Source organism: Mizuhopecten yessoensis, unplaced genomic scaffold, assembly GCF_002113885.1.
Source record: "Mizuhopecten yessoensis strain PY_sf001 unplaced genomic scaffold, ASM211388v2 scaffold9173, whole genome shotgun sequence".
In the NCBI taxonomy this organism is placed as follows: domain Eukaryota; kingdom Metazoa; phylum Mollusca; class Bivalvia; order Pectinida; family Pectinidae; genus Mizuhopecten; species Mizuhopecten yessoensis.
Genome location: NW_018407915.1, coordinates 5,610 through 20,908, shown reverse-complemented (window position 1 = coordinate 20,908; position 15,299 = coordinate 5,610). Strand labels below are relative to the sequence as shown.

General features: G+C 38.6%; 1 protein-coding gene across 1 annotated transcript in view; it reads right to left on the bottom strand.

The window, feature by feature from the left end:
* The window catches only part of LOC110457523 (U3 small nucleolar RNA-associated protein 6 homolog), a gene marked incomplete at its 5' end in the record, with an annotated part of 114,860 nt that overhangs the window by 94,148 nt on the left and 5,413 nt on the right, over nucleotides 1-15,299 (bottom strand). The window contains 3 exons of the mRNA XM_021508847.1: nucleotides 7,386-7,445; nucleotides 9,987-10,084; nucleotides 13,950-14,034. Of these exons, the coding sequence (XP_021364522.1) occupies nucleotides 7,386-7,445; nucleotides 9,987-10,084; nucleotides 13,950-14,034 (243 nt within the window). The remainder of the gene's footprint in view (nucleotides 1-7,385; nucleotides 7,446-9,986; nucleotides 10,085-13,949; nucleotides 14,035-15,299) is intronic.

The window sequence follows — 15,299 nt, the reverse complement described above, 5'->3', positions numbered from 1 at the left end:
GATGGTACAACTTGTTCACCACTGATGGAGGGAGTTAGGTACACAGCAGTAGTTTCAATGTAGGACTGTCACTTTCTATTTTTCTTTGAGGCCTTCATTGCATTGGGCTCATGTAGACTTATCAATATCTCATAAAATAAATTACAAATATTACAAAATGTTTGATAAAACATTTTACTTCAATTTCGGACATGTTAGCACAGTTGGTACAATGTTGTATCTGGACTGGAAACACAGGTGTGACACCAGCCATATTACATAGTCCTCGTTGTACATTATACAATATTGACAATGAAGTCAGATGACTGCCTGTAGCTGTCCATTATTATGACTACACAGTGATCTTTTCTGGAAGTTATTATATTAAATACATCTACCCAACTTTCACTTGTGCTGGTTTAAGTGCTAGTTTAAGTATGGTTTTGGTTGCTTTACCCGTTGTTTCAGTCATTTATCTTGATCTTTACCATGATGCATGTAAGATGTCCCTTTTAGATAACTTTCCCATTTGTTCTCTGTTGCATGTGTTGTATTTGCCATCATGTCCTTACTTTGAAAATCTTCCAAAATCATGTTGGAAGCAATAACGTCACCTCCTAAAAAGTACATGTCCTTAAACTGACCAAGCTTGACTGACCAATAAATACCCAAGGTTCAATAAATTGCTATTTCCATGTGAAAATCATGTGCATTTCCAATTATAGCCACTATATTGTACTTGTGTCCAATAAGTTTACTGTAGCTCATGCTACCTACATACAAATGCCGCGTCATTGTCCACTTCGTTAACAGGAAAGTTATTCATTCCTATTACAAAAAAGAGTCCATTAATAATACCTGGTACAAAGGAACGCAAAGTTAAAAAGTCTTTCACATAGAGACTGTTGATAACAGTGTGATGTGGCAGGGAAACATTGTGAGGAGTCGGGGAAACAGTGTGTTGTGTTGGGGAGACAGTACTGGGTATATATGTTGTGTTAGGGAGACAGTACGGGGTATATATGTTGTGTTTGGGAGACAGTATGTGGTATGTATGTTGTGTTGGGGAGACAGTATGGGGTATATGTCGTGTTGGGGAGACATCACGGGGTATATGTTGTGTTGGGGACAGAGTATGTTGTGTTCGGAAGACAGTACGGGTATATGTTGTGTTGGGGACAGAGTATGTTGTGTTGGAGAGACAGTACGGGGTATATGTTGTGTTGGGAACAGAGTATGTTGTGTTTGGGAGACAGTACAGGGTATATGTTGTGTTGGGGACAGAGTATGTTGTGTTGGAGAGACAGTAAGGGGTATATGTTGTGTTGGGGACAGAGTATCTTGTGTTCGAGAGACAGTACGGGGTATATGTTGTGTTGGGGACAGAGTATGTTGTGTTCGGGAGACTGTGCTATGTTACGGGCAATGCTATATGTAGTCTACTTGTTCAATGGCCATTTCACACAAAACAGGTTTAACATGTGCATAAATTTTATTTAGTTTCTGCGATACAAGAGTAAATTTTACTTAGTTTCTGGTATCCGATAATATCTGATTTTATTGTATACTTTTACAGCCAAAAATAAATCTGCACTCTGAGAAATCCTTTAAGCAGCCATACATATTGCGAATTGGAGGCAAAGCTTCTCAGCTGGGGCAAACCTCCCCTAAGTAGTGCTGAATTATTCACAGACCCCTGTGTTTATCATTACATCAATTGCCTGATATTGATCGACCCATGTATTTATTATGATTAAAGTTAGAAAGAAACAGCACCCAAATAACGATGTATGGAACTTAAAATACTAAACAGGGGACAAAATGATCGAGTGAGGAGAATTATAGCCGAAAGTAATGAGATGTTAAGGACTGTGACATTTTGTTAGGATATTAAATATTCACACAATAGAGTTAATGGTGTGTGTGAAGTAAAACTCTACGACCAATGATTCAGTAGTAAAATGTCCGATACAATGAGATTAAATCATAGTCCAAAAAAACAATAACAATCTGTACCAGCATCAAGACATATTATAGAAATAAACTACCAGCATCAAGACATATTATAGAATAAACTACTGGCACTGTTATACATTTTTAATAACAATTAATGGACCAAAACAATGGATGAAAAATATCTCAAACTTTTGCATTTATGCCTTTAGTATTTTGAGTTTCTTAGGTAACATGTACAACAATACAAATGACAAAAGGAAAATCATATAAGTAATCACTTTCAACACAATCATTGCAACTATATTGCATAATCAACTTAAACTTACGTGTACTTTTATTAAACAATTCAAAAACATCTTGCAGTTCATTAAACATTCGAAAAAAAACCACACAAATTGCAGTAAGTGCACTTATCAGTGTTTCGCTGGGGCTGGATAGAGGCCACGCTCCCAATGGAAATTTGTAGAAACAGGGAAAATTTCAAAAATAAGGTAAATGTTAAAATATTAATTTCTTATCTGTCCTCTGTTCAGTGTGTGGTTAAAACCCTGGCTCACAGAAAGACTGATGAACTGGTAAACCAAAATAGTCGTGTACTGTACATTATTCCAGTACTAACAATAAGCTGTACTCTATACTACATGTAGTACCTAAATGACACCTTGCCATATTCTCTAGAATGGGTGGGTGGAGCAGTGGTTTGCATACCCTCTCTAACCAAGATATCTGGAGTTTGATTCCGCTCAGACAAGAAAAGGAACAGAGTCACCTGCCTGACCACACACGTTTTCTCCATGTATTTGGTTTTCTCCTATATATAAGAACCCCCCACCCCACCCTCACACACACACACAAACACACACACACACAAACAAAGTTTCACATTTTGGCCAACAAGAGTGATTCATGTACATTAATTAACTTTCATAATTGGTGTAAAATAGATAATTTATAATTTTTCTTATATTTTTAAAAGTGCTGTACTACGAAATTCTATAACATATATATTCAGGTTTAAACTTCTGCCATAACCTCTAACAGATCTACGAATCCTTAAAAGTTCTGATAAATCACCTTGTTGTTTTTATGCAATAAGATTTTGTAATCATATCGAGCATTGTAAGTATATAATCCTGTGCGATGACTAGGATTTGGAGGGTGGTTCTAGTGTAAGGTCCTCTGAATAATACCATCAGGAAATGACATGGACCTGAGACAAAAACCAAGCCAATCAATACATTCCTGATCTAACACAGGGAAATGTTTTAAATCCCAAACTACACGGTAAGCCTTATGTGGGTGCAGGGATTACTCCAAAGATACATCAATTTAAAATATTGACACTGAAGTATGCCCTTATAAACTATTAAATGGCATTGAAGTATTTTCACAGATAAGGAGGATAAAGAGAAACTATTATAAAACAATTGATGTATACAGGCTTGGCCGCATCTGCTTATATAGTGTCTGGTCAAAACACTTCCATGTCAAAATTGTTATCATGGCTAAAAAGGAAAAGCAACATGATATTATACAGTATAGGATTGCAATTGACTGCTGCTTGGTCAGTGTGGATCTGTACAGACAGACTGGTCAAAGGTGACCTGTCCAGACAACTTGGTCAGAGTGGATCTGTACAGACAGATTGATCAAAGGTGACCTGTCCAGACAACTTGGTCAGAGTGGATCTGTACAGACAGATTGATCAAAGGTGACCTGTCCAGACAACTTGGTCAGGGTGGATCTGTACAGACAGACTGGTCAAAGGTGACCTGTCCAGACAACTTGGTCAGAGTGGATCTGTACAGACAGATTGATCAAAGGTGACCTGTCCAGACAACTTGGTCAGAGTGGATCTGTACAGACAGATTGATCAAAGGTGACCTGTCCAGACAACTTGGTCAGAGTGGATCTGTACAGACAGATTGATCAAAGGTGACCTGTCCAGACAACTTGGTCAGAGTGGATCTGTACAGACAGATTGATCAAAGGTGACCTGTCCAGACAACTTGGTCAGGGTGGATCTGTACAGACAGATTGATCAAAGGTGACCTGTCCAGACAACTTGGTCAGGGTGGATCTGTACAGACAGACTGGTCAAAGGTGACCTGTCCAGACAACTTGGTCAGAGTGGATCTGTACAGACAGATTGATCAAAGGTGACCTGTCCAGACAACTTGGTCAGAGTGGATCTGTACAGACAGATTGATCAAAGGTGACCTGTCCAGACAACTTGGTCAGGGTGGATCTGTACAGACAGATTGATCAAAGGTGACCTGTCCAGACAACTTGGTCAGGGTGGATCTGTACAGACAGACTGGTCAAAGGTGACCTGTCCAGACAACTTGGTCAGGGTGGATCTGTACAGACAGACTGGTCAAAGGTGACCTGTCCAGACAACTTGGTCAGGGTGGATCTGTACAGACAGACTGGTCAAAGGTGACCTGTCCAGACAACTTGGTCAGGGTGGATCTGTACAGACAGACTGGTCAAAGGTGACCTGTCCAGACAACTTGGTCAGGGTGGATCTGTACAGACAGACTGGTCAAAGGTGACCTGTCCAGACAACTTGGTCAGAGTGGATCTGTACAGACAGACTGGTCAAAGGTGACCTGTCCAGACAACTTGGTCAGAGTGGATCTGTACAGACAGACTGGTCAAAGGTGACCTGTCCAGACAACTTGGTCAGAGTGGATCTGTACAGACAGACTGGTCAAAGGTGACCTGTCCAGACAACTTGGTCAGAGTGGATCTGTACAGACAGACTGGTCAAAGGTGACCTGTCCAGACAACTTGGTCAGAGTGGATCTGTACAGACAGACTGGTCAAAGGTGACCTGTCCAGACAACTTGGTCAGAGTGGATCTGTACAGACAGACTGGTCAAAGGTGACCTGTCCAGACAACTTGGTCAGAGTGGATCTGTACAGACAGACTGGTCAAAGGTGACCTGTCCAGACAACTTGGTCAGAGTGGATCTGTACAGACAGACTGGTCAAAGGTGACCTGTCCAGACAACTTGGTCAGAGTGGATCTGTACAGACAGACTGGTCAAAGGTGACCTGTCCAGACAACTTGGTCAGAGTGGATCTGTACAGACAGACTGGTCAAAGGTGACCTGTCCAGACAACTTGGTCAGAGTGGATCTGTACAGACAGACTGGTCAAAGGTGACCTGTCCAGACAACTTGGTCAGGGTGGATCTGTACAGACAGATTGATCAAAGGTGACCTGTCCAGACAACTTGGTCAGGGTGGATCTGTTCATACAGACTGGTCAAAGGTGACCTGTCCAGACAACTTGGTCAGGGTGGATCTGTACAGACAGATTGATCAAAGGGGACCTGTCCAGACAACTTGGTCAGAGTGGATCTGTACAGACAGACTGGTCAAAGGTGACCTGTCCAGATAACTTGGTCAGGGTGGATCTGTACAGACAAACTGGTCAAAGGTGACCTGTCCAGACAACTTGGTCAGGGTGGATCTGTTCATACAGACTGGTCAAAGGTGACCTGTCCGGACAACTTGGTCAGAGTGGATCTGTACAGACAGATTGATCAAAGGTGACCTGTCCGGACAACTTGGTCAGTGTGGATCTGTACAGACAAACTGGTCAAAGGTGACCTGTCCGGACAACTTGGTCAGGGTGGATCTGTACAGACAGACTGGTCAAAGGTGACCTGTCCAGACAACTTGGTCAGTGTGGATCTGTACATTCAGACTGGTCAGGGTGGATTTGTTCATACAGACTGGTCAAAGGTGACCTGTACATGTACAACTTGGTCAAGGTGGGTGATGGGAAGTTTAGACAGAGTATATCTTGGTTATGGGTGGGGTTGTGTACAGGGTTGGGGAAGTCATCCGTTCATACAACTTGGTCTCAGAATTGGGTTATATGTACAACAGTGTTGACTGCAGCTATGTTTTTGTATCACTTTCAGCAAAAATGTATTAAAAAACCTTCCATGTAATTTGTTGTAAGATTTTTAACTTATTCGACTATTGTGACTTTCAAAGTTGGTCTACAAAATTTATTCTAATTCCATAAGTCATAGGACTTCACACCATTAAGCTAAAGGTCAACATGATGACCCTAGACCCCCTGGCTATTCAGAAGAGGCTGTTTAACGAATTTTATAGCACATCTGTCTATGGGAACTTGAGAGTGAATCAAGGTCCTTCATTTTAACAACTTAACAGGCCTTTATCTTGACATGCTACAGGTTAAAGTATTATAATATCATAGATCTGTTGATTATTCAGAAGTCATTAAAAGTAAAACAAAATGCTGGGTGAATGCCACACCATGGCAATAATCAGGTTGCTCACCTCAATATACCTGCAGAATCAGGTGTTTTACTGGACAAGCTAATGAGTATACGTTTACTAAAAAAAACAGCTAAAATTATCTATGAAAACTACTAGTGAGCACCTATGAGCTTCTAGATTTCACAATGTTTTCAGAACTCCTAGAAGCCTGCGACACAATAGGTACCGATACACATCACCCAAACCTACTAATCAACAATTTGTTAACATTTTATAAAAAACAATTCATCATATAAGTGTTGTATAAGCGTAGCTGAATCAAGTAATTTCGGTACATATATAACAACTATTGTACATACGCTTACAGCGTAGCCGAATCAACATTAATTTTTGTGGACAACTCGTACACATTTTACACCTTTGTGTGCATACACTTCACTGGTCATTTGTCTGATGAAGGTGACAGTGTTTATTTCTTACTAGTCATCGAAACGTCACATAGAAAATTTTATTGGTTGTATAAAAAAAACTTTTCATAATACTTATCAACAAATCATTGGTTATGTACCTCAATGTACTACTGTGTGATTACCATTAGCAGCACCAAACATCACAACTGTACCATCTCTCAAGTCTCTTATAGCAGAAACCAGGCTTATTTTTGTGAAATACAACTGTTTATTTTTTGGGAAATTGTGTCCGTTTACACATTAAGATCTTCACCTCCTAAAATTCAGTATTTTCAATACTAGACTTCTTTTACTGTATTTAATATTCAATAATTTTAGTGATTTTGTTTAGATAACAATAGTTTTAAGTGCAAAGAGTTTGAAAATTCTCAAAAGCAATCAGAAAATGTTTAGATTTTGGGTATTATTTAAAGCAAGTTGGTACATTTTCCAGCTCAGAGGGGAATAAAGAGATGAGGATTTTTTCTCCAGGGGATATTATAAACAGGTTAGTATTTGGCCTCAATTAGTCTCTTTGTTTATTTACCTTTCCATTTCTTAAATCTTTTTTATATATATTAATAGTGCACTTACAATCATGTGAACTACACTATAAGGGAGGCAACTCCCAATTTGATTACTGAACACATACTTCACTACAAACCAAAAACAATACAACATAATAATTTAATGCTTAAAAATCTGAAACAGAAAATAATAAGTAGAATACACCTACCTCCAGTCACTTTGGTAACCGCTTCTTGGAACACATCATAACATTTCTGAATTTCTTTGTCTGCAACAAATGTTATTCAGATTTGTATTAAAATAGAAATAAAAATGCCTTTCTAAAAATGGCTATAAATTTCTTGGGCCATGATAGACATATCTTTTATCATGTGTTACTGCCACTCTAAAACACAAGAGGTCCAGAGGGCCTGCTGTGCTCACTTGGACCATCTTCATGTGTAGGCTATGCATACTTGTTTGATAAGCGTCATCACAGAGCAATATCTGTGATCGGTGAGTTATATTTCGGTCAAGCTTATTCCTTTAAGGCCAAAACAAATTGATAACTTGGTTTTCAGGCCCGCGTGCATTTCATTTTAGGGCACTGCATTGCCTATTTTATCGTGAATGTAATAAAAAAAAAATGGTGAATGCGCCAGCCACCGTCTTTAAAAAAAATTTGGAAAATTGGTCCGCATGACGTTTTTTACTCGTTAGTCACCCAAGTCCTGAAAACGTTTGAATAAAGATAAGGTTTGATATACAGGCGAGCGTTAAAATGATTATTACTTATTAGTCTTGTGTACAAATGGCGNCGCTCATTTCGGTACAAATAAGGAATGGGGGGGTGGGTCATGATTCTTGTCTGGAACATCGTGGGAGAATTTCGGAGGCTTGCTCTATGACGGGTCTCTACACAACTATAAAAAGACAAGGTAATGCCCACAATGAATGTTTTACAAACTACAAAATAAAAAAAAAATCGCCCTCATCTCGTTTTTGCCATGTAAAATAAAAAAAAAAATACAGCCCTGCCGCATCTCTTTTGAAAACAAATTGCCTGAGAACCAAGTAATTAATTTTATTTGGCCTAAGCCAACATAATAGTTGTTACTCTAGAGAAAAACACCACAAATACAACTTAAAACTTCTAGTTTAAGAAGCCCTACACAAGTTTTTAATGTATTTGACCCTGGTGACCTTGAAGTAGGTAAAGGTAATAGATATAAGCCTTATATCTAATATTTAAGCTGAGGTAGCACTTTCAGTTGACTTTTTACTTCAAAACAATATTCATCAGGAAAAGACACACTGCTGGTCTAAATATCATACGAAAGCATCATGGCGATAGAGCTTATAGTGAGGGCTGTTCAATTTCATGTTTATATATGTACTAGCTGGCGCAGGCAGATTTTGAAAATTTTACAAGCCCAACTTATAATTTCGTTGTAAATATTGAGAAACTTTCACTAGTTCTAACATGAAATCCACTAGCCCCGGTCACCTAGTTGGTGGAATTGTACACCTCTTTATGGTCCATAAGATAATGTGCTTCAATTTTTTTTATTTTTGACCTCTTGTGACCTTGAAAGTAGGTCAAGATCATTTTCACAAGGAAACTTAATAGCATTCTGTCCCAAGGCCCTACTGGTATAATAGCATGTACAGGGGCCTAGTGAAACTTAAGAAGATTTATGATGATTTTTACCCAATCTAGTACATGACAAGATTTGACTATAGCAAGCCCTTTTAAATTTTAATAGATTATATAGGGTGCTATATACATGTTGTATATCTGTGTATTATTATTATCAATATCAGATGATTATTTGCATTGCTTGGCTACAACCAGTATGTACATAGTATCATGTCTCTAGATCTTATGTCTCATGATATGATATGTTTGAAGCTTTTGACATATTTGACCCCCATGACCTTGAAACTAGGTCAAGGTCATTCAAATGAGACCGCTTTACACCTCAGGTACCTATCAGCCAAATGTCATGACTATTGACCTTATTGGGTTTGAGAAAAAGATCTTTAAAATAATTTACCTATTTTAGGTCATATTGACTTTTGACCCCTACCAGCACAAAAAGCTTAACCTAATATATCAAATTATTACACTATTCTGTCTGAGAAATTGAGATGACAAATTTGAAATACCCAAATCAAATATGACCATTTTATGGCCATCTTGCTTTTGTGATTAGTCCTAATAGTGAACATGCTCTACTAAATTTCAGAAAGAACCTTCCAATTGTTCATGGGAATGGCATCAATAACATTCAACTGTCAAAATCAAAGATGGCCACATGGCAGTCATGTAGGAAACCGTGCCCAAACTGAACCACCACAACTGAGGCACCTACTTGTAATGTCTGAGTAAAATATCCTTCTAGTCCTTTTACAAATATCTATAAGAAACTTTAAATATCAAATTCATAGTCGGGCCCTTTATAAATATCACCTTTCTCATCCTCAACAATGAGGGCCAATTAACGCTGACAACAAACATTAATACACAATACACGGTATATAATCATTACATGTGAAATTAAGGCAAAGCTTTCCTGTTACACAGAAATTATAACAAACTTTAACTGTCAAAATCAAGATGGATATTTGGCAGCCATTTCTTTCTTTCCATACTCTCAAAATTAAACATGAAGGACTAAAAACATATTACACTTTAGATGTAAATGGAAATCTATTGACACACCATTTTATAATAACTTTTCACTGTGAATGTCTTAATTCCTGATAACACACAATAAACATATGCTGAAATAGTACAAAATTTGTTTCTAATCAAGACATCTCTAACCTTTTAGGTCCATGTCATCGAGTGCAGAGGCTGTGTGGATATGCCGTCTTGCAATGGCATCATACGTCTCTGGTCTGTCTGGGAACGTCTTCAGTATACTGTAACAATAGAGAATTGTTACAACGTCTTCAATATACTGTAACAATAGAAAATTGTTACAACGTCTTCAATACACTGTAACAATAGAGAATTGTTACCACGTCTTCAATATACTGTAACAATAGAGAATTGTTACAACGTCTTCAGTATACTGTAACAATAGAGAAGTGTTACAACATCTTCAGCTGCCATGAGGACGAAGTGGAATTGTGTGTTATGGACCATTAAAGAGAGCCTGTAGAATAAAGATAGTTAACTCTGGGTGTGGCTCTTGTTCTGAATTGTACTAAATGTCCCCATTTATAACAAATTACCGACTAGATGATACCAATGTCTGGCTATTGCCCATGTCCTGACTGTCCCCAGTTATAACAAATTACCGACTAGATGATACCAATGTCTGGCTATTGCCCATGCCCTGAACTGTCCCCAGTTATAACAAATTACCGACTAGACAATACTAATGTCTGGCTATTGCCCATGTCCTGACTGTCCCCATGTATAACAAATTACCGACTAGACAATACTAATGTCTGGCTATTGCCCATGTCCTGGCTGTCCCCAGTTATAACAAATTACCGACTAGATGATAACAATGTCTGGCTATTGCCCATGTCTTGAACTGTCCCCAGTTATAACAAATTACCGACTAGAAAAAACTAATGTCTGGCTATTGCCCATGTCCTAACTGTCCCCAGTTATAACAAATTACCGACTAGATGATACCAATGTCTGGCTATTGCCCATGTCCTAACTGTCCCCAGTTATAACAAATTACCGACTAGATGATACCAATGTCTGGCTATTGCCCATGTCCTGTACTGTCCCCAGTTATAACAAATTACCGACTAGACGATACCAATGTCTGGCTATTGCCCATGTCCTAACTGTCCCCAGTTATAACAAATTACCGACTTGACGATACTAATGTCCGGCTATTGCCCATGTCTTGAACTGTCCCCAGTTATTACAAATTACCGACTAGACAATACCAATGTCTGGCTATTGCCCATGTCCTGACTGTCCCCAGTTATAACAAATTACCGACTTGACGATACTAATGTCTGGCTATTGCCCATGTCTTGAACTGTCCCCAGTTATAACAAATTACCGACTAGACAATACTAATGTCTGGCTATTGTCCATGTCCTGACTGTCTCCAGTTATAACAAATTACCGCCTAGACAATACTAATGTCTGGCTATTGCCCATGTCCTGGCTGTCCCCAGTTATAACAAATTACCGACTAGATGATACCAATGTCTGGCTATTGCCCATGTCCTGACTGTCCCCCGTTATAACAAATTACCGACTAGACAATACTAATGTCTGGCTATTGCCTATGTCCTGACTGTCCCCAGTTATAACAAATTACCGAATAGACAATACTAATGTCTGGCTATTGCCCATGTCCTGGCTGTCCCCAGTTATAACAAATTACCGACTAGATGATACCAATGTATGGCTATTGCCCATGTCTTAAACTGTCCCCAGTTATACAAATTACTGACTAGACAATACCAATGTCTGGCTATTGCCCATGTCCTGTACTGTCCCCAGTTATAACAAATTACCGACTAGATGATACCAATGTCTGGCTATTGCCCATGTCTTAAACTGTCCCCAGTTATAACAAATTACTGACTAGACAATACCAATGTCTGGCTATTGCCCATGTCTTGAACTGTCCCCAGTTATAACAAATTACTGACTAGACAATACTAATGTCTGGCTATTGCCCATGTCCTGACTTTCCCCAGTTATAACCAATTTTAGGCTACAAGATACTTAACCCTGGGTGGGGTCAATTGTACTAGGTTTCCAGTTAAAAGCAATTTTAGTCTACAAGGTAATCAAAAGCTAAACTTGATTTATTTTACAACATTAATAGAACAACCAAGTTCTTTCAACTTATATTAATCGCTCGTGTTGGCCTAACTTAAGGCTTCAAGATAATTAATACAGTGTCCATTAAGCCCACTCACAATACCAGGGGTTCCAGTTATTATGTTGAAAAAAGTCTACTACTTTCCTGGTCATATGCAGCAAAAATCAAATGAATTTGGAAGTTGTGGCATTTTATTATCAATTGAAATAAACTAATGTCAATTTACAGTGTTTCTGTGTGTTCTGTCTAGGTAAGTACACATATTGGCATAGTGTTGTCGCATGTCGAAGGGTGTAAATAGTGATCCAGGGGAGGTAAGTCTTACATGGCTTATTTGAAGTTGTACATGTGACGTAATTAATTTGTAAACTGATTTCCTTAAAAGAAAATCAGAAATGAATTATTTTACCATATAATATTTTACCATATAATAGATTAATAATGTGCAGTAATCCGCACATCGTCTACACATGGTATGCACATCTGGGCGATTTAGCAATCGTTCGCCCCGTTTTGCGCTTCTCTCCGAGGAACTGTGCAATTTGGTATAATTTGTTGATCAACATAATGGAACGAAAAAAATATGGAAGGCTCATATGCAATAATGTACACTGTATATTACTATAATTTCTCATCACAATTATTAAGATTTTGTACAATTTTACAATGCGTGTAACACAGTATACAGTGACCGTTAGACTGTCAAGAATGGTTTTGGCTCACAGTTAGGTGAACAGAACAGATAAATAACAATTTGATGAGTGACCAGAGTTTTTCATGGCCTGTGCCTGACACATAGAGCTGCTATGTGATACCGTATGACCGTTATGAAAACACAACGGGACGTTTAGTATTTGTTATTTGCATTCGGTTTGGTCTATAGCTCCCCTTCACCTGGTTTTCACACCTTGGCGAGCTAGTGCCTCGGGCGGGGGAAAACTACGGTCCAGGTACAAAGTGGCTATGTTTACCTGCGTTGCCGAGACTGTGTTGTAATTTCACATGTGTCGATTAAGGTTGTTTAAAAAACACCGAAAACATCATTTCTAAATTTAAGAAAGTATAGACAGAAAGATAAGCTGATAGATGTAGCTAGAATATAGAAACATACTAAAAAATCAAGTTATTATGTTAAACAAGAAACCGTATATATTGTTAAGGCATTCCTCAATTTACACCAACCACGATTGTTATCGTACAACGTTCGTTTATCGTCCACACAAATGTGCTCAATCAATGATCGTCCAATTTTTTATCGTTCGCACTTTGTGCACACACCGTTCACACACCGTGCGCACACCGAACATCGTGTAACGTTGCGCGATCCCAAAACTGTAATAATTTTACTATTTCTATCTCACCAACTTCACTCCCATCGCAAAGAAGACACCACTGTCCGAAATGGATGAGCGTGGTCCTCAACAGAAAAACTGCTTTAAATGTTGTTTCTTTTATTATAATTAGCCAATAACTTAATTAATTTCAACATTGGAAACAGGGTCAATCTCAGTCTTCACAAACAACCACCAATAGAATAATATGTTGCTGAAAAAAGTGTACACTCTGCCCTCCATTAGTGGTATGTCTCTGTCTAGCAATAATAATTGAATTTGCAAGCAGCAAGTTAGGGATGGTAATTTAACTTGCTTCTATCTTCTTCCATGAAAATGAAAAAAAACAATGTATGTCACACTGTTTGTCAAAAACCACACTTTTGTTCCATGTCATCTATATAGCAAACAACATCCCCTATGTTGGTGGTGGCCTTACTTAAAGTGTGATGACCAGTGGTGAGGTATATGTTGAAATAGAATTGTCCTGAGTTTATAACATGTTATGAGATTACAATACAATCTGTCTATAAACTTACTGAATTACATCAGATTTATGTAGGTTTACAATACAATCTGTCTATAAACTTACTGAATTACATTAGATTTATGTAGGTTTACAATTTAATATGTCTTTAAACTTACTTAGAGAATATTTCTTGCTCTTGGCCCTTAGCAAAATCAAACAGCTGGCATATTGGTAGGAATGATAATGCAAAATTCACATCCTCTGAAAAGAAAAATATATCAGTGAAATATTGGAATCATGCATTTTCAACACAATATCAGGCTGAACCTACTATTCCTATAACAGGTGTTAAATCATTGTTCTAAAAGCAGATGAAAATATGTTTCATGTGCGACAAGAAGACGCCTTCATCGATATCCCCCACTCATAATGTACTAATAGAATCCATCCCTGATTTGAGGTAAGGATAAGGTTAGTCAAACCCAAGGGATAACATATTGAGCAGGAGACCCGAGGCTCTGCCGAGTGTCTTTTGCTCAATATTTTATCCCGAGGGTTTGAATAACCTTATCCTTACCTCACATCAGGGATAGATTCTATTTCTTACTTATTACCTAAAACCCCTAAAAACAGACGATCTTCTAGTAAAGTTGTTAAATGTCTGCACATTTCCCATTTGCATATGAAGCCCAGATTTCAATTGACGTCAATGACTCTGACTGACCCCAAAACGTCATAAAATGATGTCACGACCAATAGCGTGACCCCGAAAGGTCACTATAATTCCCCCCGCCAGTCTGCGAGTGTAAGCGATCTAGACCCGTGGGTCGGATAGAATATTCCAGCACCGTCGGAAATGCGGATATCTCAGTCTAGTATGCAAGAAAAGTCAATAAAAAAATCATTGTTGGTCACAAAGCCAGTGAAGCATAAAATGTTGGTCAAATTCAGCTTCCGCAATATGCAATCAGTAGAGCCACCCCACAACATACAATCAGTACAGCCAACCAACAACATACAATCAGTACAGCCACCCCACAACATACAATCAGTACAGCCACCCCACAACATGCAATCAGTACAGCCACCCCACAACATACAATCAGTACATCCACCCCAGATGCATCAATCATGAAAGTATTGAAGGGGTAGCAGTTGTAGTAAGGTATTCATGGACGAGACCTATTCTTCTTAACCCAACGGCCAGACCTCATTTACATATCCCTGCCAATTTTGCTAAGCAGGGGATAACAAGTTAGAAATCCCTTGAATATGAGGCACATGCTCCATACCTGGGAACTCCATCAGTGCCTGTTTATACACTACATACCTGGGAACTCCATCAGTGCCTGTTTATACACTACATATCTGGGAGCTCCATCAGTGTCTGTTTGTACACTACATACCTGGGAACTCCATTAGTGTCTGTTTATACACTACATACCTGGGAGCTCCATCAGTGTCTGTTTATACACTACATACCTGGGAACTCCATTAGTGTCTGTTTATACACTACATATCTGGGT